This window comes from Pecten maximus, chromosome 2 (assembly GCF_902652985.1).
Source record: "Pecten maximus chromosome 2, xPecMax1.1, whole genome shotgun sequence".
Lineage (NCBI taxonomy): Eukaryota > Metazoa > Mollusca > Bivalvia > Pectinida > Pectinidae > Pecten > Pecten maximus.
Genome location: NC_047016.1, coordinates 25,938,600 through 25,962,540, shown reverse-complemented (window position 1 = coordinate 25,962,540; position 23,941 = coordinate 25,938,600). Strand labels below are relative to the sequence as shown.

Below are 23,941 nucleotides of genomic sequence, written 5' to 3'. Positions count from 1 at the left end.
AGGACACAGGCATGGTGGTAAGTGTTAACACACTATAGTGTATAATACTATATATAGTCTCCAGAAAGTGAATCACTTATATTTTCATTCAAATGTAAGGCAATATTAAAGGATTGATGAGCATGTTGCTTTCTCCGAAGTTTATGAAACATTCTGACTATCAAAACACATTCTTTATGAAACATTCCGCCTATCAAAACACATTCTTTCTGAAACATTCTTACTATCAAAACACATTCTTTATGAAACATTCTGACTTTCAATTTTCAATTTTAAATCACTCTAAATTTTGGTGTTTGATGAGAAAAAAAGTATGAAATGAGTGATGAAACCATAGGTTAAATTTCAAACTGTAAAATTATGATGAAAATCTGGGACAAGTTTATGTAGAAGCTTGGCATGTCTGGCAGAATTTAATAAGACATTATGAATATAAGTGATTACACTTTACTATAACCAACTTATTAAATATATACTTCTAATTCAGTTGACTACATTTATCATTTATTTAATCTATTTTGCCTACATAGTTTTATTTACATGCACACAACATTGATGTAGACAAACACATATACATAACATTCTACTGATGCACAGAAATTTGGTACAGATTTCCAATGAACACACCTGTATATATTATACATGTATTCTAATACTTATGTATATATTTATATGCACTGTGAGTTGGAAATCTATGCCAAGTTCATGTGTATTGATCGTGATGCACATGGGACATGTTCAGTGTGGGCAAGGTATTATACACTCATTTATCAAATTGTTTAACCAGGAAACATGGCAGTTACATTATATGGGGAAAATGAAAATACATTATAGAATCAAATTTAATTATATTATAATTTATAAACCCGCTTCTGGTGTGCTATTAATGTAATATTGAAATAAACAAAAAACACCATTGAATTTTTTTTTCTATTAATTTCACAGTAGATCCAACTTGACTAATATCATTGAGCAAAGAACATTTTGAAACAGTGTAGACACTGGACATGTGTATACATATTGATTATGAATGACTCTTGAGGAAACTAGCTAATTATAATAAACTTTGATGTGCTCTGTTTCCATAGAGATGTGTATGTCTGTATAATAACACTAGCAGTATACAGTGACATGCATATATTATATCAGTCATTCCTCGATTGCTTTTCTCTGTACTTTAAAAATTTTATTTGTATAATTTGTGTTACATCTCCTGCCATATACGCTATGTATTTACCCTTTGGTTTAGGTATGAATCAATTATGCATGTGGTTGGTTGTTTTTTCCAGATTTTTTTTGTATTTATGGAACCACTCAACACTTGTCTGTATAAAACTTAAATCTATCCAATATATACAGCTTTGTTTGATGTGTGTATCATTGTAACCAAGCCTTTCCTAGCTTACTACATAATTAACTAGAGAATGTTTTGGAGTCTGTTAAGTACTGGTACATTTTGTACATTCATTTTTCTCATTTTTGTTCACCTTTTACATATAATTTATACTTTGTACATCAATACATGTAAATGCTTCTTAGTGTACATTTTTGCTTATGTAAGTTACATGTAAAGATTTAAGTTATTTAAACTGTCTTTCCCAGTTATTTTCATTTTTTTGTTCTTGTACAATTTAATAAAGATTGCATAAACATATAAACATATCATAAAGATTTAAGTTTGTACTGTTAAGGCTGATGTAAAAATATACCTTGACATGTATCTTAGAACAAAATATATCCAGAATTATTTAAATAATGGACACAGTCACTGTAATTCAACTGAAAGGTTGACAAGTGTTAACTAGCAATGGTCTGTGCATATGTAGCAAGGAATATTTAATTTTAAGTTTGATTAAAATATACATATGTAATGTACCACCAAACTTACAATTTTTAAATTTGTGTCATTGCAAATTCATATTTGACATATGAAGATATACTGATTTTACAATGTTACTAGTAGTAATTTTTTTATGAAAGTAAAACCCTGAGAGTAAGAGATTATTTAATTACTGATTATAAAATCATCATATCATATTTGTCACCTAAAGTTGATATGTTTCTGTTAATGCTATCGCTAGTGAGAGGGCCATGGGATTATTACGGTAAGTGTAGTTCTTTAAATGAAAGATTGACTCTTCTTTGGACACCACAGTACCATAACTCTAGTACCATGGAAATTCTTCTTGACAAAATTCTGTTGTTTGGGGTTATTTCACTACCACGTGTAGGACTTGTGTTTTGGGAGTTGTTTTATTACGTTGGAACCCCTCTGTACCCCCTTCTCCCCCTCAGTACATTTTGTTTTGTTCTGTGTCTCAGTTACACCTATTATGTATCTACCTTCATTATTGTACACATACAATTAATTTTCATCTATGTACACAATTTATGCATGATGAAAGTTATATAAGTGTCTTGATTTGGCTCTAGAACACATTTTATCACAGTTATCAATCCTTAATTATTTAAATTTCAATATTTAAAAAAAAATTTTAGAATTATCTAGGTACAGATTTTAACTTTCTATCATATATCAATCAGAATTTTTTTCTGAAATTGAAACAAAATGACTTCTTTCATGATAATTTAATCTGCTGACCTGGAAATTGCTCCATTTCAACCCAGTGACTTTTTTCATTCTGTTGCTTAATTTCTTCGTATTCAAATTTTATGTAAGACTTAAAATATTATAGAAATCCAAAATATTTTTAAAGTTTATTTCAAAATGACAAAAAGTCATTCAGATAGCTATTTTCTGTCATTCATTATTAAAAAAATTAAGAGACCTTGGGTCATTTGATAAGGTACTTACAGTATCCTGACAGTGAAACCGAATTACATCATACATTACATTACATTGTAAAAGGTTAAATAATGCTTCTAAATTATCATGAATGAATATAATATACAAATTATATTCCAATAATTGATTTTACCTGTATAAGTAGCTAATTATATATTCATGAAGGGGAAAATACTGACAAGCTTATAGATATAGACAAACATACAGTGCAGTATAAAGACAACACCTCAAATATGTCTATAAAAACTGCCCAGACTTTGGTATATTCCATGTATATATGTACTGCGTGTACATTTCAGTGCACAGACAACAACACCCCAAATACATCTATAAAAAACGCCCAGACTTTGGATATATTTCTCGTAGGGTTGATCATTAACATGTTACTAGATAAATAATTGTTTTAAAATCAGAACTGGCTATTTATATTTGTAGATGATATTTCAGACGCAGGTAGCAGTCCAAAGCGTGGTAGGTTTTTTTAAGAAGATAAAAAATATAATTCTTGTTTCTACATTTGATCATTTTTGAATATATGCAGTTTGCTGCTGCTCCTGCTGTGCCATGTCTCATACACAATGGTCATACTAAAACATGTGTCATACTCATTTCACTTCATGCATATACATTTTCCTATTTTTGATCATTTGTTTATTTTACTTCAGTTATATATCTGTAAATCTGGGTACTGTTTCCTTGCATTTTTGTTCAATGGGGATATTGAAGTTTATTTTTCAGAATTCTTTGTTCAATCCTAATTTTTACAATTATAACGCCATTTAACCCCACTACCATCACATTCCTCTCAATGGAAATATGGTATACAATTTGTACATTGGTATATTTAAGAAATAATTAACGATGATTCGTGTATTGTTGCAGGATATACAACGAGGACAAGGATATTTTGCAATTAAATTAATAACGAAGGCCGCAGGCCTGAGTTATTAATTAAAATTGCCAAATATCCGAGTGCGAGTTGTATATCCTGCAACAATACACGAGTCAAAGTTAATTATTATTTCTATTCTACCATGTACTGTTTAGTTCTGAGATCGACCTCTTTCTAATAGAAAAAAAGCAAAGAAACCCTGAGAAAACCTTGTAATTTATTTCTGGAGTATTGCATTATTTGTTGATGAAATATACAGGCAATACAGTACTACGATCAAGAGCATCTATCATATGGCATTGATTTTGAAAAAAAAGGATAAAAAAAAAATAAAAAGGGGGAGGGGGGGGGCGCTCCGTAGGATTCGAACTCGCATCGTGATAAAAATTTATTGAAAGACTAACCCATTAGCCCACTCGGCTATAGTAACCTTTTATAAAATGTGTGAATATTAGATATATAAAATTGTACACAGCCGTGACTCACTACCGTGTATTATTAGCACGAGCGTGGGTTATTGGAAAATAATACATGGTTTTAAACCAATCAAAACTGGCGTTACATAGCAAACATGGTAGAATCCCTGTTTCTTCAGTGGTTTTAGGTGTATTATTTGATATATAATTATGATCTGCCCTATCATCAAGTTTGTGTACATCTTTTAGATCATTTTGATTTCTATAAACAAAATGTACAAACATCATCTTAATTTGAAGCACTTAATCAATTAGTATCCAGATTTACAGAAACCTGTCTTTGATCTTAGGTATAATTGATTCAACGCAGACTGACTTTATATACCAGGTAGTTTCTCAATGGTTTTATTTGTTCTTTGTGTGTTTTTTTTTTGGTTTTTTTTTCTTTATTATTATCATTATTTGTTAATTCTATGGAATCTACTTATTTTGCTTATAATAAAGTCAGTTTTGGTCTTACACATTTATAGATTTTACTGTGAAATCTATCATACATTTGTTTGTCTCCTGAGACTCAGAAGTACCCGGCCAGAAGTTGATATTTTTTCAGAGATATCACTTGTGCACACTTTCTAGGATAAGACTGCTTCAACTGAAGATATTAATTAGGTTAAATTAAATGCTAAATCCTGTATCACACCTGTGGAATTTATAAAGTTAAGTGTACATGTGTTACCTGTACCTTGTATAATGTCAAGCAGCCCAGGTTGAAACATTAAAGACTACAGCTGACAGCTCTCTATGTATAGGGAATGAATGCTTCCATGTTTCCTTGTTTCCTTTTGATTGTATTTGGTTTGCTTTGTTTTAACTTGATGCTTGTTATCCTGGTTAAGTTTACACCAATGATAACTATATAGATGTGAGCATGAATCTGTGATCGCGGGAAATGTTTCTGGGGAGAGGGTTAAATTATTTAGGTTATTCAAATATAGTGTTTTTGATAGTTTTATTGAATCAAAATATCCTTATATAATATTGGGTAAATTGTTTTGTATATGGAATAAATCTATAGGATGAAAATACAATATACTGATATATATACATACCAATGTATGTGTTCTAGGTATGATGTGTACAGTGTAAACTTCACTAACTATGAAAACAGTACAAAATAATTGTCTTTAAGTTCTGAGAGTAAAAGATTTCAAAATGGTTTTGCAGTGTTCCATACAAAAAAGTAAAGAGAATTTATTAAGAAAGGAAATCATTATTGAAGTATATGAGACTAAATAGGATTATATAATAGTATTTTCATCAGAAAATTGACTGTCTTTAATTATAGTTTATAATGTTTCTGATATAAAACCTAAATGTCATCAGACTTAAGTACATTCCTCTGATGCTGATATTTTGGCTAAGATTGTTTTTATGTGTAGATGTATTATTGCCTTTGGTCATATCCTTTGAAATGTCACAGCAAAATACTGTTCACATTTGGAGAATTTCTGGCAGTAGTTACAAATACTAACAGTTGATAAAAGAACACACTTTCAGATACCGTCATAATTAAACTGATCATCGAATTTCCAACCTGTAACTCACAGTCCCAATATTTGTTTTGTAATTAAAAAAAAACGTGGATGGGAATTTGTTCCAAGTGCCTGTTGTATTACACAAATGATAAATATTATTATTGAACAAAGTGTCAATTTCATATAAACAGTTAATCCCGTCATAATTTCCAACAACTTTGGTAGCAAATGTAGTTCATTACAATACTCATATTGAACACTCTTGGCTAGCGAAGTTGAGTTTCCAATTTACGTTGATACATTGACACATATGATTGTAAAACGATGCTGTTTTCTCTCTCTATGTTCTGCCCATGGTAGGCCAGGGGCCTGGTAGTAGGGGTAAGTGTCACTTTATGCATGTTTTGACTCTGTAACAGTAGGTACGTTTAGTATCAGTGATCTCGCGTCTCTACACTCGAGGGTCTGGGCATTACAAGGCTGTACACACTAAACGAGATGCTTTGTATGTGTTGCTCTAGAGGATGACTTGTTTGTTGACTGTGTGGCTATTGATTGGTTTCTTGTGCTTCAGAATCGTTCTTCCTCTTGTCCACTTCACCCAGTAATTACTTGCCAAGCTTATTTAATTCAGGAAAAAATATGAAGTAGATTTCACTGATATACATGATAATAAAATTTAAATCCTTCACTTTCATCTAATGCTGAGAATCGGATAGTGATTTATGATCTAACGAGACTGAATAACTGAATATTCATTTGTCTGGAAGTTCTTGATGAGGATTCAACAGGGAAGTCTAATCTTTTCCAAGATATCCTTCTGATAGCCTTAGCATTACCCCAGCATAATGCATAATGGTCAAATTTCCAATGGTCATGCCATCAGGAGCTTCATTGAAGCTTGTAATGATTAAATGTGATATTGCTGGAAAGGGGATTCAAGATATCAGGTGCATCAATATTAATTAGGTCATTCAATTAATGATGTCACAAATCATCGTGAGAGTTACCCCGGGTATCCCAAAATGTCAAAATTTTGACTCCAGTTCAACCTGTTTCTGGTATATGCTCTGGAAATTGTCATTATGGGGCCATTGTCAGGATGTAGACATGCTGAGTGTATCAAATATAGAGGAGAGATAGAATAAGGGGGAGAAAGAGAGAAAGGGGAAGGAAAGGGAAAAATCACACCATTATGAAAAAAAAAACATGTCCCACACTCTGATTTTCCTGCTGTATATGTGACTCCTGCACGGTGGAATTTATTTTTCAACAGGTGCCTAAATTCTACACCACCACCAAAAAATGAGTGAAATTGATAGACCCCTAGTTGTTGAGAAGATTTAGGGGATGTTGCTTATTGGTGATCATTTTCTGTAAAATCACTTCAGCACAAAAAATTGCAAGTTACAGATTTTTAACAGTATTTCTAATGAATAACAGGCTGTTGTGGTCTTTATGACATTTCAACCTTAGAGTTGGATTTCAGTATAAGACTGATGGTTATTAGTCTCCCCACCTGGAACGAGTGGGACTATAGTTTTGTGTTGTGTCAGTCCATCTTTGAAGTGGCAGTGTGTCATACATCTAAACAAAAGTAGCTATATAGGTCGCTCTGACCTACATTTTCATCTTTGAACCACATCACAGAAGAAAACATTTGCACTGGCTCTTTTTCCTGTCACTTGTTACTGGAACTTCTTACTTGGGTCATGGGTTCACCAAGGTGAGATGGTGTAATTACGTACATGTGTCATTTACAAAAAGTATGTTAACCTCACCTACAATTGACCACCGACCTATATATCAAGGAAAATGTTTTCTATCTCCTATACTACCAGTCATAGGAACTTCATACTAGGATCATGGGTTCACCTAGCTAAGGTGGTGTACCATATATCAAATGTACGTCGCTCTGACCTTCATTTTGACTTGAAGGAAAAACATTGGTTCTGATCTGCTGCACTTCTTACCACTGGAACTTCTTACTTGGGACACAGGTTCATCTTACTTAGAGTTCACTTGAATTGAATTTCTTATATTGCTTACTAAGATTAGTAATATTTCTGAATTCTTTCACAAAATACCTCCCACCAAATGCAATTTGAATGTGATGGGTCTGTCAAACAATGTGTAGAATTAGTTAAAGCACATTGACAAATTCATTACCCTGGTATATATGCATTCTTGGCATACAATTTCACATCCAGTAGAGGACTTCGCCAAATTGTCTTTATACACATATCTTACGGGATGCTGCTGACTTGTATTCAGGTTTCGTGTTGGCAGCTGTATCAGAAATCTACTGATGTTCTCAGATGTTGTTTTTCAAAATTCTCCTCAACATGTTACTTCTTGACTACATAGGTAATCTTGGTACTTAGTGTAGGCTTATTTCAGAAATAAATGAATGAGACATTTTAATTCCAATAGTACGTATCAGACAATGGATGTTTTATGGTATGGCACATGGCTTTAAAAGCAGGGTTAAAGTATGGCTTGAATTAATTTCCTGAATGGTCACTTTCAATATGGCTTTAAGTTTCTAGACTTGATCAAGTCTGAGGTCATTGATGTGCATGTCCCAGTGCAAGCATGATTTTACTTCATTACTTTGACTGAATGTCACAGGCCCCTTTCACATTTTAATTGATGTAAATTTTGAAGGACCACTGACCTCTTGTTTTATGTAAATTCTGTAGCTCCATTGTGCATCGAGTATGTAAATGTCTGTGGTTTTGGCATTGTACAGTTTGGAGGCCCATCTTACCTCTTGTTCTTGGATTTTGCAGGCCAGGCCCATTTCACCTCTTGTTCTTTATGGATTTTGCAGGCCAGGCCATTTCACCTCTTGTTCTTTATGGACTTTGCAAGCCCATTTCAACTCCAGTTCTATGTAGATTTGGCAGATCTATTTCACCTCTTGTTCTATGTAGATTTTGCAGGTCTGTTCCACCTCTTGTTCTTTGTAGATTTTGCAGGTTCATTTCACCTTTGTTCTATATACATGTATGTAGATTTTGCAGGCCCATTCCACCTCTTCATTTTGTGGAGTTTGCAGGCCCTTTTCACTTCTTGTTCTATATACATTGTATGTAGATTTTGTAGGCCCATTCCACCTCTTATTCTTTGTAGATTTTACAGGCTCATTTCACCCTTGTTCTATATATAGATTTGGCAGGCCCAATTCACCATTGATTTTGTTCTATGTAGTGGTCTGGCAGGCCCATATTTGACCTTTTATTCTGTGTAGATTTGGCTGGCCCATATTTTATCACATGTTCTATGTAGATTTGACAGGCCAATCTCACCTCTTGTCTGTATGTTTTATGGCAGGGCCATTTCACATTTCATTCTGTGTAGACTTGGCAGGCCAATTCTTCTTTTGTTTGGTGTTGAAATGTTATATAATGCTCTAGGTGTATTTTACCTCTTGTTTAGTGCTGAACGTATATATGACTTTTTAACAGCACATCTTTGTTTTTTCCTGGTCATGTTTACACTCCAATTGAATGCAGTTTTAATAGTACTATGACCTATTTCTGTTTACCAGTCTGTATTTGTATCTCGGTATCTCAAGACTAATCCCCATAATTCGTCACTATAAAAAAAAATATGAAAAAAGTCTGCAAACTAAGAATACACATAGGGAGATTCTTGTCTGTCAATAAAATTGTTTTCACAATAACTGTTTATAAACAAAAGGATTTTATTTTTATTTCATTTTTTTTCCTTGGCTTGCTTTTTGTGAAGGACAATGATGTTCTTTATTTTGATTTTGGTTATACATGTACAGACATATTTACATAGCAAGTAGAAATATACAACCTATATACAACCTCTACAACTGATATTTAACTTGTTTCTAAAATATGCATTGATTAGAATTGTTAAATGAAATAATTTTGTAGAATAATTCTGTGTATATTCAAATTAGAACTCTCATTGAAATTGTTTTAAAAGTTTACTTAATTTTCTGTCATAATATTAAAAGAATGATATTGTAAATGGACTAAACATTTCAATTTTTATATGAGAGACCAGAAAGGACTCTGTATTGATGTATCTTGCTATTTTTCTGCTTATTAATGCTTCATTCGGACTCTGCGTTTAGGTGGGTCGTCGCGATATAGCTCTCCTCGACATGGTTCACCCAAATTTATTTATCACGATTTGGAATGGGAGGACGAGTTTTTTGATGATGATGAAGGTATTTAGTGATGTTAAAGTCTGTGTCCACTAGATCTTGTTGAAGTCATGGTTACTCAGACTCTTGTAGTTAATTAGTCAGTGTTTGGTTTAAATGTAAAGCGGCGATCTAGATCTTTCTGGAAACTCTTCTTCCTGTACAGTTCCTGTCAAAAAATTCTGTAGGCTACATTTACAAGAGGCAATACCAATTGTTTAATAATATATCTACTGGTTTATCTATTTCTCTCTTCCTTTTGATTTATAATCATTACTTTAGACTAAAATTAGAAACAACGTTAAAATAATTATGTATTTGTTTACTATGTTAAAAATTAATCCAGACACCTTTTATTTACCTGGTACTTAGTCCCAGTCTTTAATGGGAACACTTGTCTCTTTAAACTGTCTCTATGATATTGCTTCTGCAGTTGAGCTATCTATATGTAGAATCTGGATTTTCGCTGGCATTGTAAAGGAAGGTGACTGGATTATCCTTTTCAAACTTTGACTAGATTATCTACTGGGAAGTTGCTTGATTATAAACCCATTGAATCATTGAAGTCAAACTTAAGCTACACTAAATTATGTTTTAACGTAATTCCCTGAGATTTTACTGTGGATGTAATATGTTAAAGTCTCATAATCTAACTCTTTACTAGGAGACACATGTACAGACAAAATTTAAGAAAAAACTTCGCATCATACAGCATTATCTTAGGATTTAAAGTTACATTCACTTATCAGCTTACAGTGTAAATAGCATACATTGGATTCATTTAGGTTGTGTTGTATATTATCTAGGCCTGTTATATATTATCTAGTTCTGTTATATATTATCTAGGCCTGTTATATATTATCTAGTTCTGTTGTATATTATCTAGGCCTGTTATATATTATCTAGTTCTGTTATATATTATCAAGGCCTGTTGTATATTATCTAGTTCTGTTATATATTTCCTAGGACTGTTGTATTTGGGTTACAAATGAATTAATTGTTTCAAATATCAGATATTTTCCTTGGGGTTAAGTCCAGCTGTAACATAAATTTTTTTTTTGAAAGTACATCATTCTTTATAACTAATACAAGAGTCTGACTGACCATAACTGTATCAGAAGCACGGTAGCGTGTCACAAGTTTTGGCTTTATATGGGGTCATTGTTGTCATGTAAGTGTAATTATTTCATCTCTGTGATTTTCTCTTTGTTTGTTTCATTCCACATTGTCACAATTAGATATCATTTACATCTACATAATGCATGTCAGTATAGGATTTATAGATTTTCAGATCTATAAGCACAAAGATTAAAGAATAGAGATCAAATATTATGGATTCATAATCATTGTCAAAATTTTAAGGAATTAATTATCATGATGATTGGATTATCAAAAATCAGGAATTTGGATTATAACACACCAGGTATATGTATTGGTTTTCTTTTTGACATTGTGATATGTGTCATCGTTAAACAGCAAACATTGAGACATTAATGTCTTGTGTTGCTGGTTCCAAAATATATGTCATATATATATTCATGAATTAAAAAGGAATAAGAAAACTTTGATGGTGACATGTTTCCTTCATTTTATTCCAACACTGTCTTTATAATTTTCCAATCCTATTTAATTTCTTTCTGTCTGTTGATGAACTATTTAATTTCTATTGTTCTATAGTAAAGAGCTTTAAATGTATTCAATATTTTGTATACATATACTCAAAGCATGCATTAGTTAAGGTGAAGACTCTTTGCAAATTAAAATAAAAAATGGAAAATCAATACATTTATTGAGATGTAGTTTAACTAACCTAAGCCATTGATGGTGTCAAGCTCTCATTAGTAATAATGTTAATCAATTAACATGTCAGATTTTTAGGTGGACAACTAAGTGTGGACATGCATTCAAGTGACACAAATTTATAGGTGAATTAATAAAAACTTGTCATAAACTGTAAAAAGATATGATTCTAAAAGTCATAGCAAGAATTTAGTCAAATATGAAGTTTTTATTTAAAATATTGATCTGTATTTTTTATCGGACATTAATATTCAAGTAGTAAAGTATGCATATTTCCAACTTTCATCAAATCTTTTAAAAAAGAAAAAGTTTATTTTGTACCTACCTTTTACCGTATTTATCCACAAATAAGCTCCAGTCCACAAACAAGCCCAATTCTTCATTTATAGATTCATCAATTTTGAAATAGTAAGCTATGGTTCACAAACAAGTCCTCCCCATTTCAATATGAAAGTTTGATTGAGTCATGTTTGAGGATGAGTACAGACTTAATCACCTGGTTCTCTCAGAGAATGCTATTAATATTTTTTTTTCAATTCTTTCCTCTTTAATGTTATTTCTGTTATATTTGTTGTCTTTTTTCTAAAGAAAAAAAAATCATCACTTTCATCTTCATCATCATCACCACTGTCATCTCCTGTCATTTCAACATGTGTATACAGATGTATAAGGAATGTTAGCAGTACTCGGTATTTACTGGTATTTATGTATGAGTAGGTTTAGATACTTGTTCATATCTAGGCTGATAATATTGCCAGGTATTTTTACTGTATAGTACATACTTCTGTTCATTTTTCACCTTTTTATTTTTATAGTGCTTGCTTACTTCTGTTATAATTTGGGTAGATGTGTTGATGACTACGACATGTATAACATATATTTTGTTGTACAATACCATGTAACCATGTAAAAATATTGATGTATACAAATATATTATAAGTACTGCATACACTCTTATTGTTAGAGATAATGCTATAATATATTGTAATTGGATCATTTATACTTTGAACTTTCCCTTATAAAATCAGTATAATGAGCAACATGCCAAACAATCTGACTACTGTATAACATGTTATGTTCATTGTGTTTTAAATATTTATGGTTTTTGTGGTTGATAATATAATTATGACCCACAGACATAAATACAACAAAAATACTTGTGGCATCCTTAAAAGATTGAAAAGAGTGAAATGAAATATTTCATGTTATACAGTATGAAATAAACATTGATATTTTTGTATTGTTTTTAATTCCAAGGAACATAATTCATAGAAAAAGATAATGACATAATTATCTCCCCTGCGTATATCACGCTTGCATAGCCAGATAGAAATTGAAAGGATGTTATTCAGTCATCTGGATAAAAGTCTAGAAATGATGGCATGCTGTGTTAATGCATTTAGATAATAGAAGCATTAAAGCAGTATTGATGGAATGATTGAAATTTCCATGAAGCACACTTTTGACCAAAGTATTTATAGTTGATGTATGTACGCCATCAGAATTTGGTTATGTTATCATCATGTTGTATTTTTATTTCAGCTGTAGTTTAGTTGCTTAGTTTGTCATCCCCACCTGTCTCCCTGGTTTTGATTTTCTATATTAAGACATTATTTCAGTATGTGTAGTAGCAGCAAACTGTCTTCAGAAAGATATGAGGAAATTTACATTCGATTTATACCTTGGTTATAATACACATATATCAGTATTATTTAAAAAATTATCTATTGTCTTCTCCATAGTGCAATTACTTATGTGATAGGGAATATGGAGACGGATTATTTATGCTAAAAACTAATATAATTTGATAAAAAATACTAAGAATTACTAAAACTATATCCTCCATAATAAAAAAAAATATACTTAGATAATAGCAAAAATACAGGGTTTTGATGATGTGAACATGCATAGCTTATTAAACGTATTTTAGATTTAGCCTTATACAGTATGTTTAGATATAGAGATTCATCTGTTAGCATGATGCTACATTATGATAATGGAGCCTGCCTCTTTAACAGGGGCTTGACAAATTCCTAAGACCCAGAATGAAGAATTAAACCTGGGTCTGACCCCTAGATAAATAAGTAATCTAGGGGTTAGACCCTGGACTTAATTTTTCATCTGGGTCATACAAATGTATCAAGCCCCTGTGTGTCTGTCTATAGAGATTGAGACGACATGAATATATTTACGTACATCGCATGTCTGGTTGACACTAAAGGACACATGCATTGCTGTAGAGTAAAAGTAGAAACAAATGCATGATTATAGGTAGTACATTCAAATAGCATCAATGAAGGTATTAGTATTCTTCAGAAATCCTTGTTTTGGATCTTATGATCAGGAAACCCCATCAGGTCAAGGTTTTTGACCAACTTGTCATAAATGTTTAGAAAGTTATGCTGTATATGTTATAAATACAGTAAACCTGATGAAAAGTCACCATATATCATAATACAAGGGTGATTTAATAGGTACAACTTTCATATGTACTTCAATATTGTGTTTTGATATAAATTATGCCTCCATGCTATTGCGCAGATTTAGACTACAATGTTAAGTGTATTAAAAACCAAATGTTGATGAGAAATTTTCAGGTCAAATTCTGTATTTCATTTAAGTGCAATTAGTCCTTTTCTAATTCACTGTATCTGAATGCAGAAATATGTTCATATCTTTTTTTCTGTAATTTCACCCTTTCTGATCTACTGCTTTTTATTTTGACAGCAAATGTTACACATGTACATGTATCAGCAGAGATCCTGTATGAATTATACTATGTCACTAGGATCCCAAAATCAAAATAAAATGAAGTAAAAATAACTCAGAGGGATACTGCAGCTTTTACTTATTGTGTTTGGAGGACTTTATCCAAAAATCAAGATGGCCAGTGTTTACTGTTTTTTATTGGCCAAGAAATGATATGACTTTAACTTTTGTGTTAAAATTGGTGTAATTATATTAATATATTCAGTGGTTTACATAAAAAAATATGGACATGTCTTTTCTTCAATTCTGTATTCCAAGATAGCTCCAAGATAGCTCTTATGACTTCTGACCTAATTGTTGTCTTTGTGCATCGACTTCTATTGGATAGTGTATCATTGGTGCTAGGACTTTGGATTGGCTAAGATCATCTGTGCTAGAACTTCTGATTGGTTAGTGTTATTCATGATAGGACCTTTGATTGGTTAGGATCATTTGTACTAGGACTTCTGATTGGTTAGTGTTATTCATGATAGGACCTTTGATCAACTAGGATCAAGGATTATTTTTACTTGAACTTCTGTTGGCTAGATCATTTGTTGAGTGTGTCTTATTAATATTTTTTTTTCAAAATATACCTGTGGTTTATGGAAGGATTACATGCATCATACCTTGTAACCATAATCTCAAATAGAAGATGAATTTGGCAGCTACTGTTGTCTGTGGTGAGACACGACAGGGCCCTAAAATTGCTGGTCTGTTAGTGTCCTAGTTGAGTTTTATAGTTATTTGGCACCACAGGAACTACAAGAAAGTTGGCTGTGTGGTGCAAATCCATATTGAGATGTATATCTTTCTTATATTATCAGAGTCACAAAGCATTTGTTATAGAACAGCAGAGGGAAATATTAACAAACAGTTCTTGTATATGACGACCCTGTTGGTCGTACAGATGATGATGCCGACTCAATGGATGTAACAGAACACTCCCCGAGCCACAAGATGCCACATGTTGAGATGGTGCCGCCCTCCAAGACACTAGAGGATGACAAGAAGGAGGACAAACCCTGTAAGTTCTAGGCCAATAATTTAACCCAGGATGTCAGTTTTTTCAGTGCTATTAGCAAACCTTCCACAAGTATATATTTGGAATAATATTACCAATGCACAGATTTCACAGAGTCTGGTCTTTCATTTTAATGATAAAACATTAACTGTCCATCAGAGATACTGTCTAAAGAATTGGAAAGATTTCTGTAAAATTACTAAATAATTGTCAGATTATGTCCTAAGCCTGCTGTTTATCAGATTTATCACCAAAAGCATTTGAGTCCGAGCACAGAATGTGTACTTCATGAGCACGAGTACGGTTTTATGAATGGGCCCTAGTTTCAGATTGTCTATACAATCTTTAAAGGTTATCCATTGTCATGTATATAGGGGAATCTGTTAATAATATGGCTGTTTAAGGGAATTTTATCTAGTTCATTAGTAAATGTACATTGAATTTAATTAACACTGCTAGAACATACTTTGTTTTTCCTTAAGCATATTGTAGTTCTTCAGAAATATTACAAGCTATAAGTTTTGATAGACCAAGTTCACTAACTAAAACAAAAAAACAGAACATCTATAGATATTAAACTTTGAATGATGAGAATTTGTATTTCCGATGTACATAGTACCAGAGTTAAGTGAGGAGGAGAAAAAGCAGGCAATGATGTCCGAAGACTTTCAGATATTTTTTGACCACACAACACGCATCATTGAGCGTGCGCTTTGTGAAAGTGTTGATATCTTCATGGACTACACCGGAGGAGATGGGGAGGGCAAAGATGAGTAGGTGTCAACTTAGAATCTTAATATATCAATTAGTTACTTAAATCTAAATACACATGATTATTTGTTAATGCATGTAAAATTATTTAGAAATTATTCTTATGTACAGACAGAATTGTATCTTTACATACTGTGTAATCCATTGAATGCCACAGAAGTTTTCATACTTAAGACCTGGTTGGCATTATGTCCCACATTGGTGAGAATTTCTTTGTGATCCTTCCAAAATAAACAGTATTTATACATGTGTTTAGTGACCTGGCTGGAGAGAGACTGAAGCTGAACAGGGAGTTCTATGATGAAAGATGGTCCAAGCACAGAACAATCACCAGCATGGACTGGTCAAAACAGGTGTGTATTAAATATTAGGCATTGGGTAAAAAACAGGTGCCCTTTATAATACTATACCATCACACTCTGTCACAGGACACATCTGGTACAACAGGCCACATTCATGATCCTGCCCTCAGAAAAATATAGTAATGTGCATTGTAAGGGGAGATAACATAACGATCGAGATAACTAACGATCCAGATAACTAACGATTGAGATAACATAATGATCGAGATAACATAACGATCGAGATAACATAACGATCGAGATCACATAATGATAGAGATCACATAACGATCGAGATAACAAACGATCGAGATCACATAACGATCGAGATAACATAACGATCGAGATAACAAACGATCGAGATCACATAACGATCAAGATAACATAATGATCAAGATCACATAATGATCGAGAAAACATAACAATTGAGATAACTAACGATCGAGATAACATAACGATCGAGATAACATAACGATCGAGATAACATAACTATCTAGATAACATAACGATCGAGATAACATAACAATCGAGATAACTAACGATTGAGATGACATAACGATCGAGATAACATAACGATCGAGATAACATAACTAGCTAGATAACATAACGATCGAGATCACATAATGATCGAGATCACATAACTATCAGAAAAGACTGTACAGGCATATTAGGGCCCCAATTGTTTCATGAAGTGTACAGATTTTAGATGTATCGCTACATGTATGGATTGGCTGGTATATAATTAACATTCAAAAATAATTCTTTCCAAATAAAGTTTTGATACATAAGATATCAATGGTACTGGTGTTTATTTTTTTCTTGAAATTGCAGCACCCTGAGTTACTGGTAGCCTCTTACAATACAAATGAAGATGCACCCCATGATCCTGATGGAGTGGCACTAGTGTGGAATGTCAAGTTTAAAAAACAGACACCAGAATACATTTTTCACTGCCAGGTATGCAAAATTATTCAACATAATAACTCGAATATAAATAGTTCAGGTCCATGTTTATGTGAAGAGAGTTTTTGTTCTTGAAACCTTTGTAATCATGATATTATGAAGCAAGCATTTTCAACTCGGATCTCATTCAAACTTCCAGTCAATGGTTAATTGTGATGTGTTGTTGCTCTAAACAGTCAGCAGTGATGTCGAGCTGTTTTGCGGAGTTCCATCCTAACTTGGTTGTGGGTGGTACATACTCTGGACAAATTGTACTATGGGACAATCGAGTCAACAAGAGGACCCCTGTACAGAGAACTCCACTGTCTGCTGCAGCTCACACGGTATGTTTTAATTATTGTTCTATTTATAGACCTAATGCTTTGTGTCTCAGAAATTGAGACTTGTATGTCTTTTGGCCAGTCCTAACTACATATATACTACAAAGGATTAAAATGCTGTCAATGATTCATTACGTTAGCCAAATTTAATTGAAGCATACTTATCAACTTAGAAATATTTGAGAAAACAATGAAATCTAATCTTTATTTCTCTAATTCTTGCTTAATTTCATCTTTTATGTATTGAAGTGTACATGTGATCAGTCAAATCAATTATATTTGGAAAAAAAAATCCAAAACTGATCATCCTTACAAAACATCAACTGATGAAACTGGTCATTATTGCAGCATCCAGTTTACTGTGTTAATGTGGTGGGAACACAGAACGCTCACAACCTCATCAGTGTGTCCACGGACGGCAAGATGTGTTCCTGGAGTCTGGATATGTTGTCACAACCACAGGTAGATCATAGGATAAACAGAGGTTCACTAATGTTTAATTAATTTAATATGGACAAATTGTATCAGAAAGGGAGTTATGAAGCATTTCAGTTGACTGAACTTACCTACATCACATATGTCATACAACATTGATGGTTCTTTTATTTTCTCCTTTAGTTATGATTGTATATTCAACCTTTGTCAGTGTTTCTCTATTTCCTGAAATTAAAAAAAAAAAAAACAACAAAAACAACAATATTCAATTGCTGTTTCTAGGACAGTATGGAACTCCAGCACAAGCAGAGTAAAGCGGTTGCAGTGACTTCATTTTCTTTCCTGGCCAATGATGTCAATAACTTTGTGGTTGGGAGTGAGGATTGTACTGTATACACAGCCTGTAGGCATGGAAGGTAGGTGTCTCTACAGTCAGAAAAACGGTACTGTGTAATTTTGTATGAACATTTCAGTCACATACAAAAGAGCGCAAAGATTGTATATATATATATCATTGAATGATTTATATATCTTCCTGTATAATTATTTGTTAGTAGTACTATTACGAAAAAATGTTTTGTAAATTAACACAATGTAAATGGTGTAATTCGCAGAATCAAGAGTTACCTCCCATGTTGTATGAACCTGAGAAACTATAATGTCTGTTTCTGTGCCCCTTCTTACAAAGTTATAATTTTAAAGGAATATTCTCCATATAACACATGCCCTCAGTTGAACTGTACATTTACCTAAGAGTTTATTTCTTAACTGATGTTTGTTAAAAAGACATTATTGATTCAATGAACTTGGTAAAGTTTTAAAAAAAATTTTATTGATGGTACTCGTTGAAAAAAATTACTTTACTGCATGCTGACCATCTTATTGTTAATGTTAGTACTGTATAAAAGATAGAAATGTTTGAGTTAATACATGTGTACATGTAATTACAGTAAGGCTGGTATCAGTGAGGCGTTTGAGGGACACCAGGGTCCCATTACTGGCATTAACTGTCACTCCGTACCCTGGCCAGATAGACTTCTCTCCGTACTTCCTCACATCCTCTTTTGATTGGACGATCAAGCTGTGGAGTATAAAAGTAAGGCGTAAAGTATCAATAAAATATTACATATTTAATTAGCACTTTATCTTTCTCTCTGAAGATATGTGAATAGAAATTTTTAGGTAACTTATATTGGAATTAAGAAAAAATGTGAAAATATTTCAAATAATTACCTGAAATTGAAAAAAAAGAAAATTTCGTGTGAATTTTAGGAAAATGTTAACTGTAAATTCCAGATTTATTTGATAGATTTCTATGAAATAATGCTTTCTCTGGATATTTGTTCACAGGATTCCAAGTTTATCCATTCGTTTGAGGACAACAGCGACTATGTTTATGATGTACAGTGGTCACCAGTCCATCCAGCTTTGTTTGCCAGTGTGGACGGTATGGGACGCCTGGACTTGTGGCACCTTAATAACGATACTGAGGTAGGTACAGCTAGGTACAGATGTCAGACTGACATCACAGTGACACTAAGATACGGATGTCAGACTGACATCACAGTAACACTAAGATACGGATGTCAGACTGACATCACAGTGACACTAAGGTACAGATGTCAGACTGATATCACAGTGACACTAAGGTACAGATGTCAGACTGATATCACAGTAACACTAAGGTACAGATGTCAGACTGATATCACAGTGACACTAAGGTACAGATGTCAGACTGATATCACAGTGACACTAAGGTACAGATGTCAGACTGATATCACAGTGACACTAAGGTACAGATGTCAGACTGATATCACAGTAACACTAAGGTACAGATGTCAGACTAACATCACAGTGACACTAAGGTACGGATGTCAGACTGACATCACAGTAACACTAAGGTACAGATGTCAGACTGACGTCCCAGTAACACTAAGGTACGGATGTCAGACTGACATCACAATAACACTAAGGTACAGTTGTCAGACTGACATCACAGTAACACTAAGGTACAGATGTCAGACTGATATCACAGAAACACTAAGGTACAGATGTCAGACTAACATCACAGTGACACTAAGGTACGGATGTCAGACTGACATCACAGTACCACTAAGGTACAGATGTCAGACTGACGTCCCAGTAACACTAAGGTATGGATGTCAGACTGACATCACAATAACACTAAGGTACAGTTGTCAGACTGACATCACAGTAACACTAAGGTACAGATGTCAGACTGACATCACAGTAACACTAAGATACGGATGTCAGACTGACTTCACAGTAACACTAAGGTACAGATGTTAGACTGACATCACAGTAACACTAAGATACGGATGTCAGACTGACATCACAGTAACACTAAGGTACAGATGTCAGACTGACATCACAGTAACACTAAGGTACAGATGTCAGACTGACATCACAGTAACACTGAGATACGGATGTCAGACTGACGTTACAGTAACACTAAGATACGGATGTCAGACTGATGTCCCAGTAACACTAAGGTACGGATGTCAGACTAACATCACAGTGACACTAAGGTACAGATGTCAGACTGACATCACAGTAACACTAAGGTACAGATGTCAGACTGACATCACAGTAACACTAAGGTACAGATGTCGGACCAACATCACAGTAACACTAAGGTACAGATGTCAGACTGACATCACAGTGACACTAAGGTACAGATGTCAGACTGACATCACAGTGACACTAAGGTACAGATGTCAGACTGATATCACAGTGACACTAAGGTACAGATGTCAGACTGATATCACAGTGACACTAAGGTACAGATGTCAGACTGACGTCACATTAACACTAAAGTACAGATGTCAGACTGACATCACAGTAACACTAAGGTACAGTTGTCAGACTGACATCACAGTAACACTAAGGTACAGATGTCAGACTGACGTCACAGTAACACTGAGGTACAGATGTCAGACTGACGTCCCAGTAACACTAAGATACGGATGTCAGACTGACATCACAGTAACACTAAGGTACAGATGTCGGACCAACATCACAGTAACACTAAGGTACAGATGTCAGACTGACATCACAGTAACACTAAGATACAGATGTCAGACTGACGTCCCAGTAACACTAAGATACAGATGTCAGACTGACATCACAGTGACACTAAGGTACAGATGTCAGACTGACATCACAGTGACACTAAGGTACAGATGTCAGACTGACATCACAGTAACACTAAGGTACAGATGTCAGACTGACATCACAATTACACTAAGGTACAGATGTCAGATTGACGTCATGGTAACACTAAGGTATAGATGTCAGACTGAAATCACAGTCACAAATAACAATAATGAATTATCCATATTAAGATAAATTCTAGGCTAACTTGTAATTGTAAATTTATAATTATTTCCTGGTTTCTAGGTACCCACTGCCACAGTTGTCATGGAGAATAATGTTGCACTGAACCGTTGTCGATGGCACCAGACAGGTGCCCACATAGCCACTGGGGATGATCTAGGACATATATACATCTATGATGTGGCAGAGGTTAGTACTGATTTTTCTATGTCATTTGCATATGACAATTCTTTGCTACATACATGTGAATACTTGGAAAAGTCATTCTCACTCACAAATATACTGTTAACTTTGTATAGACACACAAAAATCATGAACACTTACATATTTATTTTGTTTGTACAAACACAAACCATTTCAATATTATACTTCCCATATGAAACAATATACAAAAACTAAAATAAGTACAACTTACTGTACTATGATTTAGAAGAATGCTTCTAGTGCAAAATGCAAAGATAAGATTAGCCCTGAAATATGTCCATTTTCAAGCAATATTTGTACTAAATGCTAAAAATATTTTTCTTATAATTATTTTCGTTCTTTTTCAGACCATTGCAACACCAAAGCATGATGAATGGTCACGATTTGCACACACTCTACACGAACTTAAACAACACGCTGCTGAGAGAGAGGAGGAGTCTTCCTTAGCAACCATGACATCACCTTTACGATGATTGATCCATCTGCCTGTAATCTTTGAACTTTGACCCTTAACCTCTGTGTGTCATGTGACCTACGTAACAGAGTATTCTATAGCTTGTTTGGTTGTTGGTGCTTAAAAACTGCAAAATAAGATGTTCACACTGCCTACATTGGGACATGCATACCTTTAAATCAGCCAGATCAGACAAAATATTTAAACATTGACTATTTGATTTGTAGAAATTGTGGACTCCATTCATTTCTACATCTGAAAGAGAAGAAAAAATATTCTGATGTAAAACATTAATCTGCTATTTTGATGTACAAACAGGACAGAACATATACTCATTACCAATCATATAACCAAAGGAATACTGGTACATCTAACTGTATAAGCCAACAAAAGTGCAATGCTGTCATATATATGTACTGGAGCCTATATATTATGTGAGATTATTTTTCTGTATTGGAGAAGTTGCTAGAAGGGTTATCACAAATGACAAAGCTTGAAATGGGGTGATGTTATGACAAGAAAATGGGGTGATGTTAGGACAAGAAAATGGGGTGATGTTAGGACAAGAAAATGGGGTGATGTTAGGACAAGAAAATGGGGTGATGTATAAATGAAGGCGAGAGTTGTGTGAGAGAAGGCAAATAAAAAAAATGTTGTCATGGAAAAGTGGTATCTTCTTACGTCCTCTCAAATGTATGATTGTAAGAGAGGGTGGGGTGTGGTGGGGGTGAATGTCCTCTCAAGTGTATGATTGGAAGAGAGGGTGGGGTGTGGTGGGGGTGAATGTCCTCTCAAGTGTATGATTGGAAGAGAGGGTGGGGTGTGGTGGGGGTGAGAAATATTGTTAGAGATATATTTATTTTTCATTATGATACACAGTAACTCATTACTGTACATATTAAGATTATTTTTTTTGGAGAAAGCCACTTTGATCAATTATTGGTATGTACACATGTAAAATGGTTCTACATATAACAATGGGTTCTTGTTTATTGTGTAGAAAGAAAAACAAAAATATGAAGTTTTCATAAGAAGTCAACTATAGTATTACTGTGTATGAAAGTTTTATTCCGTTATATTTATTATTTATGTAAGATACATGTTATGTTCTATACATGCTTACATACATTGTAGTTGCTTTTTCGATTTTATTGGTAAAATGTAAGATGTTGAAAGCTGAAAATAACTGTTAGTTTTATTTTGTCATTCTAAGATCTGTTCATACAGTGGTTGTTCTTGTTTACAATATTACTCGGCAAAGTTATGTTACAAAATTCTAAAATACACAACAACATGCATGTACATATACTTATAATCTGGAAAGTAGCAATATTTAGAATTAAGAATTACGACAGTTTCACAGGAAGTACTTTCCTACAATACCCATAGTTTGCCAGTTTGAACATTGATGCACATGTATGCCTACTACATGCATTCTGAACCAAAACTACTCTACCATTAATTGTATTGTGAACTTAAGTTTGTAAGCATCCATGTCTTATACCACTGAGAGCTTGAACAGATTTGTAAATTGTACATAGGCTAACTGAACAGGAATGCATGTGGTGTATTTCTGGTGTAAATCATGTTCATAATAAATGCAGGTACTACTGCCACAGATATGTACTCTCAACTTGTTCTTTGTTATAACTTAGACTGGTGTTAGGTAAGTTAAAGCACAGAATGTTC

At 33.5% G+C, this 23,941-nt stretch overlaps 1 protein-coding gene across 1 annotated transcript in view; it reads left to right on the top strand.

The window, feature by feature from the left end:
• The window catches only part of LOC117321640 (cytoplasmic dynein 1 intermediate chain 2-like), a 28,079-nt gene extending 5,326 nt beyond the window's left edge, over positions 1–22,753 (top strand). Inside the window, 17 exon segments of the mRNA XM_033876139.1 lie at positions 3–17; positions 2,082–2,105; positions 3,242–3,277; positions 6,010–6,030; positions 9,764–9,859; positions 15,294–15,410; positions 16,024–16,180; positions 16,435–16,531; positions 17,351–17,476; positions 17,659–17,805; positions 18,151–18,264; positions 18,520–18,653; positions 19,188–19,260; positions 19,262–19,333; positions 19,588–19,728; positions 21,658–21,783; positions 22,146–22,753. Coding sequence (XP_033732030.1) covers positions 3–17; positions 2,082–2,105; positions 3,242–3,277; positions 6,010–6,030; positions 9,764–9,859; positions 15,294–15,410; positions 16,024–16,180; positions 16,435–16,531; positions 17,351–17,476; positions 17,659–17,805; positions 18,151–18,264; positions 18,520–18,653; positions 19,188–19,260; positions 19,262–19,333; positions 19,588–19,728; positions 21,658–21,783; positions 22,146–22,271 — 1,622 coding nt within the window. The 3' untranslated portion in view covers positions 22,272–22,753.
• Positions 22,754–23,941: the final 1,188 nt, after the last annotated feature.